This window comes from Piliocolobus tephrosceles, chromosome 9 (assembly GCF_002776525.5).
Source record: "Piliocolobus tephrosceles isolate RC106 chromosome 9, ASM277652v3, whole genome shotgun sequence".
Taxonomy (NCBI): Eukaryota; Metazoa; Chordata; class Mammalia; order Primates; family Cercopithecidae; genus Piliocolobus; species Piliocolobus tephrosceles.
Window position 1 is genome coordinate 106,918,091 of NC_045442.1, and position 20,142 is coordinate 106,938,232.

The 20,142-nt window shown below is 42.3% G+C and overlaps 1 protein-coding gene across 4 annotated transcripts in view; it reads right to left on the reverse strand.

Annotated features, from left to right (window-relative positions):
- Positions 1–20,142, reverse strand: part of KIAA1217 (KIAA1217 ortholog) — an 846,584-nt gene that overhangs the window by 106,624 nt on the left and 719,818 nt on the right. For all 4 annotated transcript variants that reach the window (XM_023223197.2, XM_023223195.1, XM_023223196.1 and 1 more), the window contains 2 exons: positions 7,064–7,262; positions 1,247–1,340 (listed from right to left, as the gene is read on the reverse strand). In XM_023223197.2, coding sequence (XP_023078965.1) covers positions 1,247–1,340; positions 7,064–7,262 — 293 coding nt within the window. The remainder of the gene's footprint in view (positions 1–1,246; positions 1,341–7,063; positions 7,263–20,142) is intronic.

Consider the following 20,142-nt stretch of genomic DNA (forward strand, 5'->3'; position numbering starts at 1 on the left):
TGCTGGGTTTGAAGATGGAGGAAGAGGACAGCAAACCAAGAAATATCAGTGACCTCTAGAAGTTGGGAAAAAAAAGAAAAGATTCTCCCTAGGGCTTCCGGAAAAGAATGCATAACTGTTGGTGACCCCTTATGTCAGACCAGAGAGATTTTCAGTCTCCAGACTCTAGAACTGTAAGACAGTAAATCTGTGTTGTTTTAAGCCACTGAATTTGTCCTAATTTATTACAGCAGCAACAGGAAACTAATATGTGCTATCAGGAAGCAGAGACAGCCTCACTCAGGAACAACACTGCAACTCCAAGACAGAACAGCGTCTGGGTTTCTTTGGCAATAAAAGGTAATCATTTATTTTTTTTCTAGTTAAACGAACATCCAGCCAAGTGCTAATCTGTAGAAAAGATGAGAAAAAATGGCACAGTGTCTTCCAAATGTGTGTGTGTGTGTGTGTGTAGGGGGTGTGCAGCTGAGAAGCTAATCTTTTTACCTCCCAGTTTTGCTACAGAGGAATGTAGCATTATTTTTAGAAACTCAATCCCTTTCTAGTGGACCTGCATTAATGTGATTTTAAAATCTGCCTTTTCAGTTTCTTTTTTTTTTTTTTTCTTCAAAACATCCCTGTGTGCTTTGAATGTTCGGATAATCTCCTGAGACAATCTAAATCTAGAGAACTTTAGTTCCCAAATCATGCAGATTTTTGTATTATGCCCTCAACATGGTTCAGAGAGGATTTGATAATATTTAAGACAGCACAACAACAAAATTCTTCCAGGGTAGCTCCTGAATTAGAAGGTGAGAAATTGTATTAGAATGTTAGGACTTGGAAGAGCTCATGTAAGAAAATGAATAGATTTCCCATGCAATTGTGCACCTTGCTGTCTGCCTGTTTGTATGTTAGGTTTCCTTTAATTGGAGGAAAAAAATGCAAGAGATCTTCTGAGCCGGTTAATGTATTATGGACCAGGGACCCTTTGATAGGAAGATTTTCAGAATTTATTTAAAGTAAGGACATAACTCCTTGCTTAAAGATAAATTAGGATGTGCCCGGCCTTATTTTAATCCCTTTGCCCTAAATAACCAGGAAATCTTACTTCTCTACCAAGAACAAATAATGATCCACTAGATGAGATGAGTGTAGAGAACCCCCGAAAACTCAGCTGTAGAGTATGATTACATCAGGAGTACAAGCAAGAGGAAGGATGCTTTGACCCACTGAATAAAATTAAAAATAGGACAGAAACACTTACCCTCAGGTCTCCATTCATAGTTTTTGGTGTGTGATTAAATGCATGTGCAGGATCCTTGTTGTACACTTTGAGGAGCGATCTGTCTTGAATGTTTCTGGAATCAAAAACATCAATAACTATGGCAGATGAAAGAAGCCTGACTTTGGCCATTTCCTTAGCCTGCCCTTAAAGATCAGGTAAAAAACATGAACACACAATCCAAAGGCTATCTACAATACACCGGTCAAAAGCTATGTGACCACAAAATAGGCCATTATACATAAGAAAAAGAAGAAGAAAAATGACTTCAGCTTTTCTGTCCTTTTCTTGTTCCTCAGGAAAGTATCATTCCTCCAGGATAGCTCCCCACCCATAAACATTGGGTAGCATGAACTTTCTTTCAAGATGCCGAGTATGGAAAGTTAAGGTTTAAAAAAAAACAATAAAGTTCCAATATTTACAATACATTCAAAGAGATTTGGTTAATATTTAAATATTTAATTATTTACTTTTCCCAAACACCTGGTTTGCTGCTTATCTAATGAATGCACATGAAAGAAGATTTTCTTTTCTTTTCTTTTCTTTTTTCTTTTGCCTTCAAACACTTTCGGCACTGAAAGAAAAGGTATCTGGAGTCCAGAAAAAAAAAAAAAAAAAGAAACAGTAGCACAAAAATCTACTATTTTTACTATGCCTTTTTGTCTTCCATAGTGGGTTAGAAAAATAGTTTTTCTATGTACAAATCGAATTGCTGGATGTGAAGAAATAGCAGCAGATAAGTTCTTCTTTTTTCTCCGAACCCAGCTCTTAGAGCCAAGGTGTCATAACGTAGCAAAAGACAGGGTCAGAGCCTACCTTAAAATTATTGAAGAGCACATGAATATCTACGAAGTCCCTCTCCCTCCATGTTCAGCTTTCATCAGCAAAAGGGCCACCCAAGGCCCTTTTGGCTCTGTCTACACTGCGATCCCTTCCAATGCCGGCTCGGCTAGCTCAGAGAAATGTGTGCAGGAGGACGAATTCCTCTCCTCCAGGTGCAGCCTCATTTAGTAGGCTGACCCAACCACTGGGATTACTGGCTTGTGTTTCTGTTTTAACTGAAGTGGAGGATTCCTGGACTAGTCTTGTTTCTCTTCTTTAAATATCTGCCAGTAATTGCTTTGAAGCAATGACTAGCCCAAGCTTGCAAAGTTTCTCCAGTAGCTTGTTAGAAGTCGGCTTGAGGGGGAACCAGCAGCCCTTGTTATTAAAGGGGGCTGAGTGACTATGAAGGGGAGACTCACAGAGGTAGGGTGTGGGGATCCACTAAGGGACTCACCATTGGGCCAGAGGAAGGAGTCACAGGTGAGGACATGAAAAAATAGAAAACCTCACAGGAGCCATGAAAAAGACTGTGATTCTGGAGGTATTTAAAATGCATGAGGTTGGTTTATCATGACTTTAGAAACATACTCATCTGAGATGAACCAACAGTAAAGGCCGGGGTTGCATTTACTGTGGCAATATTTACAACACAATATTCTGACCTGAACTCTCCATAGCATTTCCCTAAGGAAAATATGAGGAGCCTAACACGATGATGAAATAGGCAACTGTTTAGCAAATATGCTCACACTTCAGAAACAGTGAAGGATGTGCAATGAAATTTGTCTCTGAATTTAGATGATTAAAGTCACTGTCTTCAGTTGAAATCTACATGATACTTTTTTTTGTCTTTTTTTTTTTTTTTTTTTGAGACGGAGTCTCGCTCTGTCGCCCAGGCTGGAGGGCAGTGGTGTGATCTCGGCTCACTGCAAGCTCCACCTCCCAGTTTCACGCCATTCTCCTGCCTCAGCCTCCCCAGCAGCTGGGACTACAGGCGCCCACAATCACACCCAGCAAATTTTTTGTATTTTTAGTAGAGATGGGGTTTCACGGTGTTAGCCAGGATGGTCTCGATCTCCTGACCTCGTGATCTGCCGGCCTCGGCCTCCCAAAGTGCTGGGATTACAGGTGTGAGCCACCGCGCCCAGCCTTTTATTTATTTATTTATTTTTGTCTCATATAATGCTGGTGGTGAAAATTTCTTCTACAATTCAAATAAAATACAATCAAGGCATTTTATGCATAAAATCAAAGAAAGAGAATAATTCTTTGGAAGCGACATGCATGTGTTCACATAGCATAAACATTACTGTCATCGCCAAATAAAACATAGTCTTCATTTGAACATTTTTAGGTTCATTTTTTATATTTAAATCAAAGTAACTGAAAGGTAAAATTACAGACAAATTTATAAATTGATGATCTTTCCACTTAAATATTTTAAATGAGAGTTTTTAAAAAAACATTAGGCTATTAGGCCAGGAACAGTGGGGTCACGCCCATAATCCCAGCACTTTGGGAGGCCGAGGTGGGCAGATCACTTGAGGTCAGGAGTTTGAGAACAACCTGGCTAACATGGTGAAACCCCATCTCTACTAAAAATACAAAAATTAGCCTGGCGTGGTGGTGCACACATATAGTCCCAGCTACCTGGGAGGTTGAGGAATACGAATTGCCTGAACCCAGGAGGTGGTAGCTGCAGTGAACTGAGATCATGCCACTGCACTCCAACTTGGGCGACAGAGTGAGATTCTGCTCAAAAAAAAAAGCCAGGCACAGTGGCTCACCAGCATTTTGTGAGGCTAAGGCGGGCGGATCACGAGGTCAGGAGATCGAGACTATCCTGGCTAACACGATGAAACCTCGTCTCTACTAAAAAATACAAAAAATCAGCCTGGCATGGCAGCGGGCGCCTGTAGTCCCAGCTACTCCTGAGGCTGAGGCAGGAGAATGGTGTGAACCCAGGAGGCGGAGCTTGCAGTGAGCTGAGATTGTGCCACTGCACTCCAGCCTAGGTGACAGAGTGAGACTCTGTAACAACAACAACAACAACAACAACAACGTCAGGTTATCGGTATTACAACTTGTGGATCAACAAGATCATCATTTTCACAAATATCAGCATATTGACTGATGATTTCATTTATTTTATCAACTGGATTTCCATTAAGGAGAATCACAACCTTTTCTTCTTTTTCCTCCCTCTCATTTCTTTTATTTTGTGACCACTTCTCGACTTTCCCAAACAGTGTAAAAAAGAAGTCAAAGTAGCCATACTTTGAAGCTTGGGAAAGGCTCTAGAAAATGGTGACTCATTGTAATATAAAAATCCCTGCACAGGCTGCAAGACAGTGAGGCCCAATTACTCATAATAACCTCGTCAGCCTTGAGCTCCATAATCAAGTGTGGCTTCCCTAAGTTGCATGTTTACTTGCTATTACTGTGTCCTTCAATTCCTCTAATTGCAAATGCAGAAATATAAGAGGATTGTTGTAACTGGCAGCTCCGTGTAAAAACACTACATGGGATTATATTACTACAAACAGTCTTTAAATATAATGTGATTATTTCATGTTTCAAGTTTACATTTTGCAAATGCAAAAATTTCTTTCGGTGACAGCTTGATTAATAATTTAGTTCAAAACTAAACACGAAATTTTGGGTACCCATGAATATTTAAACACATTTTTAAAAAGCTGTAAAGTTGTGCAACAGATGTAGCATCTATACCTGGAGGCATGTGTCAAACTTTGAAAGTTCTAAATTACTCATACACCTGGGAACATGCCTAAATATGTCATTCGTGATCATTGGTAGATACAGATCAGTTTATATTTATTATGCACTAGAGGCATATTTTAAAAAAGTGGTACCCATTAATTCCCTGATGAAGAAACAGGGCAACTTGCTATCCCCCCAGGGTATAGACTCAGAAACCCCAAGTCCTGCCCCCAATGATTTGGTGAGCGAACATTCCAAGGGATCAAAAAGTTCTTGACCAAGAAATGTGGACAGCAGCCGGGTGCGGTGACTCACGCCTGTAATCCCAGCACTTTGGGAGGCCGAGGCGGGTGGATCATGAAGTCAGGAGATTGAGACCATCCTGGCTAACACGATGAAACCCCATCTCTACTAAAAATAAAAAAAATGAGCCTGGCATGGTGGCAGGTGCCTGTAGTCCCAGCTACTCGGAGGCGGAGATAGGAGAATGGCGTGAACCCGGGAGGCGGAGCTTGCAGTGAGCAGAGACCTTGTGCCACTGCCCTCCAGCCTGGGTGACAGAGCAAGACTCCGTCTCAAAAAAAAAAAAAAAGAAAAAAAGAAACGTGGACAGCCATGTTTGGGGCAGAGCTTGGTACTTACTTGGCTGTGTGCTTTTGAATAAGTCCCTCAAATTTTATGAGTCTGAGTTTCTGGTTCCATAAAATGCAATGGCTGGATCAGTCACTAAATAACCTGTGGAGTTCTAAAATGTTCAGAGGCCATACTAGCAACTGATTGCTTGTGTTGATCTAAGTCCTGTTTTCCAGGTTGTTTGGTTGGAACAGATCAAATGAGTTACTTCTGCTATATACGTGACACCAAAATGACAATAAAGATGCTTTTGAGCCGGGTGTGGTGGCTCATGCCTAGAATCACAACCATTTGGGAGTCCAAGACTAGAGGATTGCTTGCCTCAGGAGTTCCAGACCAGCCTAGGCAACATCTGGAGATTCTGTCTCTACAAAAGATTTAAAAATTAGCCAGATGTGGTGGCATGTGCCAGTAGTCCCAGCTACTTGGAAGGCAGAGGTGGGAGGATCATTTGAGCCCAGAAGGTCAAGGCTGCACTGAGCCATGATCATGCCACTGAGGTCCAGCCTGGGTGACAGAGCAAGATCCTGTCTTCAAAAAAGGAGAGATGAGGCTGGGCACGGTGGCTCACACCTGTAATCCCAGCACTCTGGGAGGCCGAGGCGGGTAGATCACCTGAGGTCAGAAGTTTGAGACCAGTCTGACCCACGTGGTAAAACCCCATATCTGCTAAAAGTACAAAAAGATTAGCTGGGCCTGGTGGCAGGTGCCTGTAATCCCAGTTACTTGGGAGGCTGAGGCAGGAGAATCGCTTGAACCCAGGAGGTGGAGGTTGCAGTGAACCGAGATCGTGCCATTGCATTCCAGCCTGGGCGACAGAGCAAGACTCTGTCTCAAAAAAAAAAGAGAGAGAGAGACGGAGATGCTTTTGTTTCTAACCGACTTTCAGTCCCATCAATAGCAGGAGTCCATTTAGCTTAATTTTGGAGGATATTCAACTGGGCGCCCTGGAGAAAGGTTACCTGGACAGTAAGATCTTTGGGGAAAGGACAACTATTTAAGAAATGAATGGAAAGTGAGGATGCTTCTCAGTCTCTTTTCTTGTGGAAAATAATACAGAGTCCACTGCTTTTATTCTAACTTGTTATGTGTAAATAATGACCCAGTGGGATCATTACCTAAAATGTCCACAGGGTCTGTCTATGGAGGAAAGAACACTTGAGAGGGAATTGGGAAAGTGCCAATATGAAGTGCCTTCAACTCTTACGACCTTGATCGGGTCTCTCCACCACCTTTCTGGACCTTAGTTTCCCTAACTCTTAGATAACATGGTGAACTGAATCATTTCTAATGTTCCTTTCAGATGTAGCATCCAAAAATCTGTGGGGGAGAAGTTTCTCCTCATTTTTATAAGCTATACCTTGCAAATGAATTGTAGAAAACCAGATAGTGAAATAAGCCTACCAATCAGGATAATGAATCTGCTTTCTTCACTAGGTTATGGAGGAATCAGAATTTGGTATAAACTCTATGAAAGCAATATGATGGACCAAAAAAAAAAAAAAAAAAAAAAAAACACACACACACACTCTAAGTGCAATATAGTGGGTAAAAACAAACAAAAACAAACAAAAAAACTCTAATGCAATATTGCGGGCAAAAAATGATGTCACAACTTACCTTACATCATTTAATTCATAATAAACATTTCTGCTTTCATCTTTGATGTAAATGGCGACACTGGGCGATTCCAGCATTTTCATGGTGAGCTGCTGTGGGAAGGCACTTACGAAGAGAGCACGGATTGTGTCTGCGCTTGTGATCTCATTCGGCATCCTGAGCTGCTTGGTTTCGTCTCCATACTGGAGATAGAGAACCCCTGCACACAAAGGAAACAGTTATTAGTCAAAGGTCAAGACTGAGGGGATACAGCACAAGCTGCGCCACTTCTTTCCAGCTGCATCTGGGAACATTCAGGACCAGCTTGGCAAGCATGTAACAAGAAATCTAGTTTGGAATTTCCAAGGAATGCACTGTTTGGTTATTGCGTAAGTACCCACCTTCATTTTTTTTTTTTTTTTTTGAGACGAAGTCTTGCTGTGTCGCCCAGGCTGGAGTGCAGTGGCACGATCTCGGCTCACTGCAAGCTCCGCCTCCCGGGTTCACGCCATTCTCCTGCCTCAGCCTCCGAGTAGCTGGGACTACAGGCACCCGCCACCACGCCCGGCTAGTTTTTTGTATTTTTAGTAGAGACGGGGTTTCACCATGTTAGCCAGGATGGTCTTGATCTCCTGACCTCGTGATCCACCCGCCTCGGCCTCCCAAAGTGCTGGGATTACAGGCTTGAGCCACCGCGCCCGGCCCCACCTTCATTCTTTGAAGTCCAAGCAGGTGTTAAAGAGCCTAACTTGCAACTATTTTAAATTCAAGGGCTGGGTGCAATGGCTTATGTCTGTAATCCCAGTGATTTGGGAGGCCATGGCAAGAGGATCACTTGAGGCCAGGAGTTCCAGACTCACCTGGGCAATACAGTGGGATCCCATCTCTTTGGGGGAAAAAAATAGCTGGGTGTGGTAGCACATGCCTGCAGTCCCAGCTACTCAGGAGGCTGTGGTGGGAAGATAACTTGAGCCTAGGAGCTGGAAGCTCCAGTGAGCTGTGATTGCACCACTGCATTCTAGCCTAAGTAATAGAATGAGGCTCTGACTCAAAAACAAACAAACATGCAAGAAGCAAACCTCTGATAGCCTAAAGCAAAAGACAATACTTGGCCAGGCGTGGTGACTCACGCCTGTAATCCCAGCACTTTGGGGGGCTGAGGCAGGCGAATCACTTAAGGTCAAGCGTTTGAGACCATCCTGGCCAACATGGTGAAACCCCATCTCTACTAAAAATACAAAAATTAGCCAGGTGTGATGGCACACACCTGTAATCCCAGCTACTCAGGAGGCTGAGGTAAGAGAATTGTTTGAACCTGGGAGGCTGCAGTGAGCTGAGATCACGCCACTGCACTCCAGTCAAAAAAAAAAAAAAAAAAAAACAAAGACAGTACTTAGTTCTCTGGAAAAGTGTATTTAGAAATCTGACCTCATAGAGTGATTTTTTTTTTCATGTCTTTCATTAACTAGGAACACAATCATTATAGCCATGGGTAAGCTAGATAGCTGAAATCTTTCTAGTCCATTCAGAAACATTTTAGTGGAAATGCAACAAGATTTCTGTGGTTCTAATACATATCTATTGAATGTTTATATTGTGCTAAACTATCTATAAGAAAAGAATCCAGCACCTCAATGTTTCAGAAATAAAATGGAAAAAGCACAGGATCCCAGAGTTCCCAGGGGTATGTGACCCCCAGCGCACCCTGCCTCCCAGCACTCACCCCGCTGTGGAGAGCAGTTCTGTTTCACATTGATTCTGAGCTTGGCTGTGTGACTTGCTTTGGCTAATGGGATATTAGTAAGTGTGAAGCAAAAGGAAAGCTTGATATGTGTTTGCATCCTGGAGTGTGTCCTCTTCGTGAGCTTGCTTTGGGGATGTTTCCTTTCAGAACTCAGCTCTAAGGAGTCTAACCAAGCAACACAGGGAAGTCACATGCTGAAGAACCACCCCATCTAAGCGTGCCTTTTACAGCTGGAACCACTAAGGTTATGTGGATAAGTCATCTTGGGAGTGGATCCCCAGTCCCAGGTGAGCTACCCCAGCTGATGCCAGCACAAATGAGATGGCCCCTCCAAGCACTGTCCAAATTGCAGAATCATAAGCAAATAAATCACTGTCATGTAAAGTCACTATGCTTAGGGTGATTTGTTATTCAGAAACAGATAACTGAAACAGGGTATCTACAATCCTGACACTGAATTTGAGTCTTGCTTTTTGTGAGAATCTACTGGGGGTGAACTACTACCACTGGAGTAAACTTTGGCAAGAGAGACTCAAAAGAGAAAAGAATGACTTCCGGTTCAATATGGCAGCCCATGTAATACATTTGTCTCTGCTTCCTCTAGAAATTCCATTAAAGTGACAATAAGGGATACAAAAGCATACATCAAAGAAGTAAGGGAATGAGAGAGGAAGTAACGGTAGACAAGAGCAAGCTGACATCTAAACCTTCAAGGGGAATAACTCAACATAAAACACGCAGAGCCAGGGAAACTCAGGAAATGAGGCTCCCGACCCTTCTGAAGGTAGAAATGCAGAGTGAGTTGAATGCATGATGCCTGACCGAACTTGATTTTAAAATGGTATAGCACAAAGGTCCCCGGCCTTCAGGCCACAAACCAGAACCAGTCCTTGGCTTGTTAGGAACAGGGCCACATAGCAGGAAGTGAGCCATGGTTGAGTGAGGGAATCTTCATCTGTAGTTACAGCCGCTCCCCATTGCTCGAATTACTGCCTGAGCTCTGCCTCCTGTCAGATCAGCAGCAGCATAAGAGTCTCATAAGAGTGTGAACCCTACTGTGAACTGCGCATGGTGAGGGATCTAGGTTGCACGCTCCTTAAGAGAATCCCATGCCTGATGATCTGTCACTGTCACTCATCACCTCCAGATGGGACTGACTAGTTGCAGGAAAACAAGCTCAGGGCTTCCACTGATTCTACATTATGGTGAGGTGTATAATTATTTCATTATATATTACAATGCAATAATAATAGAAATAAAGTGCATGCTAAATGTAATGCATTTGAATCAACCTGAAACCATCTCCCCTTAACCCTGTCCATGGAAAAATTCTTCCACAAAACCGGTCCCTGGTGCCAAAAAGGCCAGGGACCACTGATGTGGCAAATGTCCATCTCTCTTCCCACCCTACTCAGCCAAGTAGCCACCATCGCATCCACAGAAGATGGAAGAGCCCACACCAAACACACTGGATTCTGGCTGACCAGGCGTAAGGGAAGGGGCTGATGTGTCCTTGACTGAATGCTGGCAAAGGGGTCAGTACCTTAGTCAGGACACTGGAGGGTCCCCCTCTAGGAATGCTGAATGACCCATGAGAAGAGACAAACTTTTGTGTGTATGTGAGAGACTGGGTCTTGCCTTGCTGTGTCGCCTAGGCTGGAGTGAAATGACATGATCAGGGCTCACTGCAGCCCCAACCTTATGAATTCAAGCTATCCTCCCTCCTCAGCCCCCTGAGTACCTGGGACCATAGGAGGGCACCACTACATCCAGCTAATTTTTTGTATTTTTTTTTTTTAGTGATGGGGTTTTGCCATGTTGCCTAGGCTGGTCTTGAACTCCTGAGCTCAAGTGACCTGACTGTCTCAGACTCCCAAAGCACTGGGATGACAGGCATGAGACATCACGACTGGCCTGACAAACAGATTTTTGAGGGTCATATTCAGGTTCTATCTGGTCACCCCATAGTGAAGCAGCCAGACCCACGTATAAAACTTCCCGAAATGACAACTGTGCCTCCCTCTTACATTAACAGACTCCCAAGATCTCACAAACATTTTTTATAAAAGCTTCTTTTTTTTTTTTTTTTTTTGAGACGGAGTCTTGCTCTGTCGCCCGGGCTGGAGTGCAGTGGCTGGATCTCAGCTCACTGCAAGCTCCGCCTCCCGGGTTTACGCCATTCTCCTGCCTCAGCCTCCGGAGTAGCTGGGACTACAGGCGCCAGCCACCTCACTGGGCTAGTTCTTTGTATTTTTTAGTAGAGACGGGGTTTCACCATATTAGCCAGGATGGTCTCGATCTCCTGACCTCGTGATCCGCCCATCTCGGCCTCCCAAAGTGCTGAGATTACAGGCTTGAGCCATCACGCCCAGCCTATAAAAGCTTCTAACACAAATGCAAACACCCAAAGAAACAGGAAAAAGAAAGTCAGAAGAGATCAGACAGTCCAGAAAAAGGGGGAGCATTTGGAGGATAAGACCAGACCTCTGGGAACCATGAGAGCAGAATTTAAAAATTCAGTGAAGAAGAAAAAGTTGATGCAATCTCAGAAAGTGGAGCCTCCCCCACCCCCCAAAAAAGAGGCAGAGATGGGAAAAGAGAGAAGAGCAATATGAAACATAGAATTATGTCAGAGCACCCAGATCCCCAGTAATAGAGATTTAGGTAAAAGAAATCAGAAAAAACAGAGTTTTCCAAAACAATGTTGGAAAAAAGAATGTTCTTTTTTCCCTGTAAATTGAAGGACATGAGATTGCAGATTGTAAAAGTTCATGAAATACTCAACACACAGGTTTGTCTCTGAGACATTCCAGAAGACAGGAGGAAAACAGAAAATCTAAAAGTCCCCAGTACAGCTAAAAAGTCACATAGGAAGGATCAGGTATCAGAAAGGCAATAGCTTTCTCAGCAGGAACTTCAGAAACCAAAAGATAATGAGCAATGCCTTTGAAAACCTGGAGGGAAATATTTTCGATTTAGGTCTATCTCTATCCAAACCATCAGTCAGGTCTCTGTTAAAGTTGTTTTCTCTTGCCTGGCCCTCTCAGCTAGAATTTTAGTACCCATTCTCCGTACTATTTCATACTTTTATACTTGCTTTATGTCTGTTTTCTTAGCATTTTCTACTCTATGTTATAATTCATATTTTAATTATCTCTAAAGAGATGGGGTCTTGCTCTGTCACCCAGGCTGGAGTGCAGTGGTATGAGCATAGCTCACCACAGCCTCAAACTCCTGGCTTCAAGAGTAGCTGGGGCTAAGGGATTTTTTTTTAAAAGTTTTTTGTTGTTTGCTACTGTATCCTTAGTACCTATGAGACTACCTGTTACATAGTAGTTTCTCAATAAATATTTGTTGAATGAATAAATGAATGACTTATCAGTCATTGAAAAGGAATGTCTCATTTGCAGGTCTATCCGAGCTATAAGAGCTTTTGCTAGATGATGTAACCAGCCTAGTGACCTCGCCCTTGGTTTGTATCCACAGTAGAAACACATGCTGAAGTGGCTGTTTCCTTGACTAGAGCAGTGCTTTCATGTCAGGCATAAGAGCTCCATGTCCCCTCTCCATTCATCCCTGTGTTGACCCTCAGCTTTTTCAGGGAACTAGTTTTCCAGAAACTCCATGCTGTCACACATTCCTCGGAATGCAGAGAACACCTTTCAAGCCTGTCTGATCACAGATCACGCAATGTCTTGGCCCCAAGCGGGAGGTGTGGTGTTTATCCCATGTGATTGCTCTGCTACATCAAAAGGCCAAAACCACTCTTGAGGTCCATGCCCCAGCCATGTCTGGGCGAGGCCACTGCAGAAAGGCCACTAATGGCCTCCCTACAGTTAAGTATCGCAGCCTCGCTCCCCAAGATGGTCTGATTTTCATCCCCACATCTGCATTCTGTACATGCATATGCTTGAAATAGAATTTGTAGGCTCTGGAGTAGGAAAAAAAAAAAATGGGCCTAAACTATAGTTACCTCAGGGTCTGGCTGGTGCAGCTGCCAGCTGGGTGCTTGAGTCCAGTCACAGAACGTGACAAGCCAGGGAGGATGGGAAAAATGCCTTTGCAAACAGAATAGTCTTTTCACGCTTGGCTTTTACACGGTTTGCTTTCTCAATCCAGGAAAGGTATTTAGAAATGCTTAGACTCAGAAGGAATTCTCTTAATATCCGATGGTGTTTTATTGGCACGGTGATGAACAAAAACTCACATGGTTTCTAGAGATTCTGCATGCTTTGGCACAGGCTCCCTCGCTCCAAGTTAGTGCTGGCTGCCCCAGATTCGCAGAGGTTGTCCGAGGGACTCTGCCTCCCAAACTCCCTTTTTATGAAGAAGGGATGAGGACGAGAGAAATGCACTTATAGGATGCCTGCTTTATGTCAGAAACCGTGTGTATGTATTTCATCTCATCAGCATAGTATCTCTTGTCAATGGATACTATGACCCATTTCTCAGATAAGGAAATAAAAGCTCAGAAGATCCAAGCAATTTGCCTAAAAGTTGCAACTCATCACTAAGCAATATGTCCACTTCTGTCAAATCCATAGATGCCATGCTCTCTTTCTTGAAGCATATTTCTCCTGAAATCCTGCATTTAGCTCTGTCCATCTCCTGCAAGCATCCCCTCAGGATGACCTGAGCTGTCCTCACACTTTTAGGCTGACCATCTGCTTGAAGATGTTGAAGCGTGCTGGGTGCAGCTCAGAAAAAAGATTCCTGTCTTTACCTCAACCGATGAGAATGCCATCACAGGGTTAGAATCCATCCACATGCTGGATGGGGAGTGTGGAGTGGGAGGGGGAGGTGCTGAGCTCTGAAAACTGTGCCAGAGTGAGTGCTGATATGAACCTTGCAATGCTCAGGGTCCTCCTGAGACGCCTGAACACTGAAGGGTTCTTTCACCTCCATGGCTTTGCAAAGGCAACATGGATTTTAACCAAGATCTCTTACTCACATTTTACAAAAAGCAGGGTGCAGTTGGCAGGTCACACTTGTGCCCACACATCTTCATTATCTTTTGCATCTCAGAATCAGCTCCAGAATGTGGGACATCTTCTAAAATATCTTTATCTTAACATGGTATCCAAGGATATTCACCATGTGACCTCAACTCCTCTTCTTGCCTTATTTTTCCAAAGCGTCCCACTTTGCTAGTGCACTGCAGTGAGACTGGACCTCTTACGGTGCACATTCATCCCACACGCTGCGCCACTCGCTTCTCACCACCTCTTTCACGCTTCACATGCATATCAAGTCCTCTGAACAATCTTCCCCCATTGCTACTCCATCATTTCCTCATTAGGAATGAAGGAATTAATTTACCTCACCGATGTGCTCATATTGTGTTTTGTTGAGATTGCAAGCACGGCTTTTTTTTTTTTTTTTTTTAGATGGAGTCTCGCTCTGTTGCCCAAGCTGGAGTGCAATGGTGCAATCTTGGCTCACTGCAACCTCACATCTCCTGGGTTCAAGTGATTCTCCTGCTTCAGCCTCCTAGTAGCTGGGACTACAGGTATGTGCTCCCGTGCCTGGCTAATTTTTGTATTTTTTTTAGTAGAGACGGGGTTTTGGGATGTTGGCCAGGCTGGTCTCAAACTCCTAACCTCAGGTGATTCGTCCACCTTGGCCTCCTACAGTGCTAGGATTACAAGCATGAGCCACCACACCAGGCTGCAAGCATGGCTTTTAATTCTGCATTATGTTTCGTTGTATACAGTTTCCCTCACCAAATGGTAAGATACAGTTAGGTACCTAGTAGATGTTCAGATACCTTTAGTTGAAACACGTTAAATTATCCCTGTAATGTGGCCAAGTTAATATGATGTATGCGTGCCTTTTGGAATAGCAATACCATTTTCCCTGAAGGGCATTTTCTGCAGGCAGCTGATGGTGACAATTCCAAATAAACTAAATGCCTCAGTTTCTCCAAATCCATTTTAGGATTATGCAGATCACCCTCTACAATACCAATGGCAAATGGCTAATGCCTTAAATATATAAAGGATTCTTACATCATTTTCTGATGGGAAATAAGTTTTCAACTTAAGAAAAATATTAAGATTATAATAACAAGGTAACTTTTTACACCTATGACATTGGCAAAGGTTGATACAATAAATAGTGCTGACAAGGGTACTCCCACATATCACTGTTGGGAAAGTAAGTTGACACTATTTCTCTGAAGGGTTATTTGTCAATATATCAAAAGCCCCCCAAATACACACATGGTTTGAAGCAGTAATTCAACTTTTACACATTTAGGCACAATGGCATCCTTACTAAGATGCTCAATGAAGTATCATTTGTAGGAATAATATAGGGTGAGGGAGAATCTCCAACAATAGAACATTGATTTAATAAGTAGTTCATTTAATAAATCTATTCACTGGAACACTAAACAGTTACTAAAAGCAATTGTAAGAGAATATGGCAATGAGAAAAAAAAACTATATTTTATTAAGTGACAAAGCATATTATAAAACAGAAAGGAACTAGATTTATAAAAATTCATTAATCACCTTGATGACGGTGAGGGACCCCACATTTTGTGAGCCCTGAAGCTTACACAATTTTGAGGGGCCTCTTTAAGAAAGAGAATACGACATTTGAAACATAAACTTAGGTATGAAAGTGAACATTTATATTGAGAGGGGCTTGAAACTTGGCTTCATTAAGTCCAAGGTAAGTCTACTGACCTATCTGATGACTATACACCAAAATGTTAAGAGTGGTAAGTTCACTCAGATTTCTTTATGATTTTCTATATATTCTTTCTAAAAGAAGGATGTTTTGATTTGATAATCTTCAAAGACAACTTCCACACTAAAATCTAAAATTTTCATCTAAAAAATGGCTAAACAGACTGGCCAACTAGGAATCCTACTCAGTTAACTGGGTAATTTTTGAAGCCAGAGGAGATAAGCCAAGGGCTGCTCAAATAAAAACTTTCAGTGGAGTTGGTAGAATGTACATTGGCATCTGAAATGGGAAAGACATTGACATTTAAGGTAAGCAAAAGATTCCAGTACAGTTAACACAATAGTGTATCCTTAAGAGACTATATTCAAGAGTCTTATGATTTAAAACTAAAAAGAGGCTGGGCACAGTGGCTCACACCTATAATCCCAGCACTGTGGGAGGCCGAGGTGGACGAATCACAAGGTCAGCAGATCGAGATCATCCTGGGCAACATGGTGAAACCCTGTCTCTACTAAAAATACAAAAACTAGCTGGGCGTGGTGGCAGGTGCCTGTAATTCCAGTCACTGGAGGTTGAGGCATGAGAATTGCTTGAACCTGGGAGGCAGAGGTTGCAGTAAGCCAAGATCATGCCACTGCACTCCAGCCTGGCGATAGAGTGAGACTCCGTCTCAAAACAAAAACAAAAAACAAAACAAAAAAACACACCCTGAAAGAATATAATGTACTTAGAGGTACCCTAGAGGCACCGGTAGAAATGGCTTCATTCATTCACTAGACAAGTTCCCATCTTGTGCCAGGCCTGTGCCAGGAACTGGGGAGTACAAAAGCAATAAAAAAAGTCTCAATCTCTTTCTTCTTGGAGGTGTTTTCTGGTCTCCCTCCGTGTTCTAACCCCCGCAGTGGTTCTATAAATGACACTATTCTGTAGAAGTTAGCAATTCATATCTAACACCAGCTGACATTTTGTTTCAAACACAGCAGTGATTTGAACAAGGGTGTGTGTGTTCCTCAAGTGGCTCTAGGATACTTTTTGATGTCAGTAACTTCTCAAACCCCAGAGAGAACTCTCCCGCTGCTAAGTCCCTTCCTATAGGGTAGCTTTTAAAGTAGGTGACAAAGCAGAATGATGATAGTCGCCTTGCAAGGAAGAAAAAGATAATAGAAAATTCGTTCTCTGCAGAAAGTCTGAATTAAAAAAAAAATTTGCAGTAACTTTAGTCTTGGATTTCACTGTTTTTATCTTGAATTGGGTAAACACCAAATTTTTTGCTGCATTCAAGAAAGATCTATCAGTTATGTTTTATTTCACTTAGTGACCTGATAGTTGAGGACAATGTAAGACTTTGAGAGTCTCTAGACGAATCTTTATGAAGGACTGAGAAATTCCAGGCAAAAGTAATTTTAAGCTAAATTCCAATTTTGAATGTGCTTTAAGCCGGGTGTTGTGGCTCATGCCTGTAATCCCAGAACTTTCCGAGGCCAAGGTAGGTGGATCACTTGAGGTTAGGAATTTGAGACCAGCTGGGCAACACAGTGAAACTCCATCTCTACTAAAACCGAGGCGGGCAGATCACTAGGTCAAGAGATCGAGACCATCCTGGCCAACATGGTGAAACCTCGTCTCTACTAAAAATACAAAAATTAGCTGGGCATGGTGGCACATGCCTGTAGCCCCAGCTACTCAGGAGGCTGAGGCAGGAGAATCGCTTGAACCCAGGAGGCAGAGCTTGCAGTGAGCCGAGATCGTGTCACCGCACTCCAGCCTGAGTAACAGAGCAAGACTCCCTCTCAAAAAAACAAACAAAACAAAAAAAACAAAACTTATCTGGGCGTGGTGGTGTGTGCCTGTAATCCCAGCTACTTGGGAAGTTGAGGCAGGAGAATCATTTGAACTCAGGAGGCAGTGGCTGTAATGAGCCGAGATTGTGCCACTGCACTCCAGCCTGGGTGACAAACTGAGACTGTGACTCAAAAAAAAAAAGGGTTTTAAAGACTCATAAGTGTGGGGAAACCTATGTTAGCACCCTGAAAAAACATGTTAAAAGTTAAATCTAGGCTGGGTGCAGTGGCTAACGCCTGTAATCCCAGCACTTTGGGAGACCGAGGTGGGCGGATCACAAGGTCAGGAGATCGACACCATCCTGGCTAACATGGTGAAACCCCATCTTTACTAAAAGTACAAAAACAAAATTAGCCAGGCGTGGTGGCAGGCACCTGTAGTCCCAGCTACTTGGGAGGCTGAGGTGGGAGAATGGCGTGAAACCCGGGAGACAGAGCTTGCAGTGAGCCCAGATCCTGCCACTGCACTCCAGCCTGGGTGGCATGGTGAGACTCTGTCTCAAAAAAAAAAAAAAAAAAAAAAAAAGATTACATCAATAGTTAGTAATATGTGAGAGAGTCTTGCTCCCCATAACCACCTGACAGATGGCAGTCACTGGGCAGAGTTCTGCAGGAGGCACTCATTCTCCACAGAAAGCCCTGGGGCTTACCCCTTTAACTTTGTTTTGTTTCAGACAAATTGGTGCAATTGGGATTCAAGTGAAATGTTAATATCATTGAAATGAGCATCCCAAGGCATTTCTCTAAGAAATGGCTGAAAGAAAGATTGATGACTTCTGTAATTCAGACTGTGTGAAAGATACTGATTTCCAGTGCTGTGGTCCAGTCATTCCAAACAGGTCTTCTTGTCCCTTTGCATGGATATTTAGAAACTTGTCCATGAAGAAGCTATAATGCAAAGTCACAACAGAACTTGCAGCAACATCAATTGAGTCCTTGTTTTCATCTCAAAGGTTACTGAACAATTAAGGGAGAAAACATTATGAGAAAATGCTGTGAGGAACACTATTCTAATTATGAATATGCTACAACTGTAACTGAATTTTCTCTAACACTTAATGTGAGTTGTGGTTTAAATCAAATATTATAATATCAATTCATATTATAAGGCTAGTACAAACCTTGGTATTAGAAAAAGAGAATGATACAGTTTTGCTGTGTCCCCAACCAAATCTCATCTTGAATTGCAGCTCCCATAATTCCCACACATCATGGGAGGGACCTGATGGGAGGTAATTGAATCATGGGGTGGGTCTTTCCCATGCTGTTCTTGTGATAGTGAATAAGTATCACGAGATGATGGTTTTATAATCGGGAGTTCCCCTACACAAGCTCTTTGCCTGCCACCATGTAAAACGTGACTTTACTCCTCATTTGCCTTCTGCCATGATTGTGAAGCCTCCCCAGCCATGTGGAACTGTGAGTCCATTAAACCTCTTTTCTTTATCAATTACCCAGTCTCAGGTATGTCTTTATTAGCAGCGTGAGAACAGATGAATACATATAATAAGAAGGGATTTTACATTCAAATGCAAAGCCCTAAATAAAATAATAGTAAAGCAAATATAGCAATATATGAAACAAACACATTGTGATCCAAAATAATTTATCTCAGGAATGTACGGCTGGTTTAACATTAGACAGTCTAGCCCTAAAATTTTCTGCAATATAAATAAAAGAACCATACACTCATCTTAACAGAGTCAGCTAAATGTTAAGAAAAATCCAACACACATTCATAACTTTCTTAAAAAACAGTAATTTAAAAATTAAAAAGAATGTTCTTATGTTCAGCAAAAACCTCAAACAAGTATCAGGCTTAATCATGAAATGTTAGAAGCATTGTTTTAAAATTTGGAATTTTTGCTGTCACTGCATCTGAAGAACTCACTAGCATGGTTAATATAAGTAAAAGAAATAAAAGGAATACGGATTAAAAAGAGAGAATCAAAATAGTACTTGTTCATATATGACATAATAATGTAAGGAAACCTGCAGATACACTATTACAACTATTCAATATGACTGAATGATACAAGATCATTATATAGGATCGACAGCAACCTGAAATACTAGAAAAAATAGAGAATACAGTTTAATAAAAATATACCACTTATAGCCAGGCGCGGTGGCTCACGTCTGTAATCCCAGCACTTTGGAAGGCAGGTGGATCACCTGAGGTTAGGAGTTTGAGACCAGCCTGACCAACATGGTAAAACCCTGTCTCTACTAAAAACACAAAAATTAGTTGTGTGTGGTGGCACATGCCTGTAGTCCCACTACTGGGGAGGCTGAGGCAGGAGAATTGCTTAAACCCAGGAGGCATGAGGTTGCAATGAGTCAAGATCACATCATTTCACTCCAGTCTGGGTGACAGAGCAAGACTCCACCTCAAAAACAAACAAACAAAAACAAAAAACAAACAAAAAACACTTATAACATCAATCTGGCAATTCTGAAGAATAATAATTGGAAGGGGTACTTCTTCCGCCAGATATCAGTGCTATTAAAACAGTGTGGCTTGGCACAGGTAGGACAAACAGGACTATGCAATGAAACAGAAAGCCTAGACAAAGATACAGCCTTTGTGAGAGCCTGACATATGTCAGAAGTGGTCATACAAACCCATAGAGAAATGACTGTTCAATAAATAGTGTCAGGAAAATTGGCTTTCCATACGGAAAAAGTAAAAAATACATCCCTTTCTTATACCATAAGTAAAATCAATTCCTGATGGACCAAAGACATCCATGTAAGAAGCTCAACTCTAAAACTTCAAATAAACAAAAAACTAAAAACGCCACATGGTGTTGTCTCCC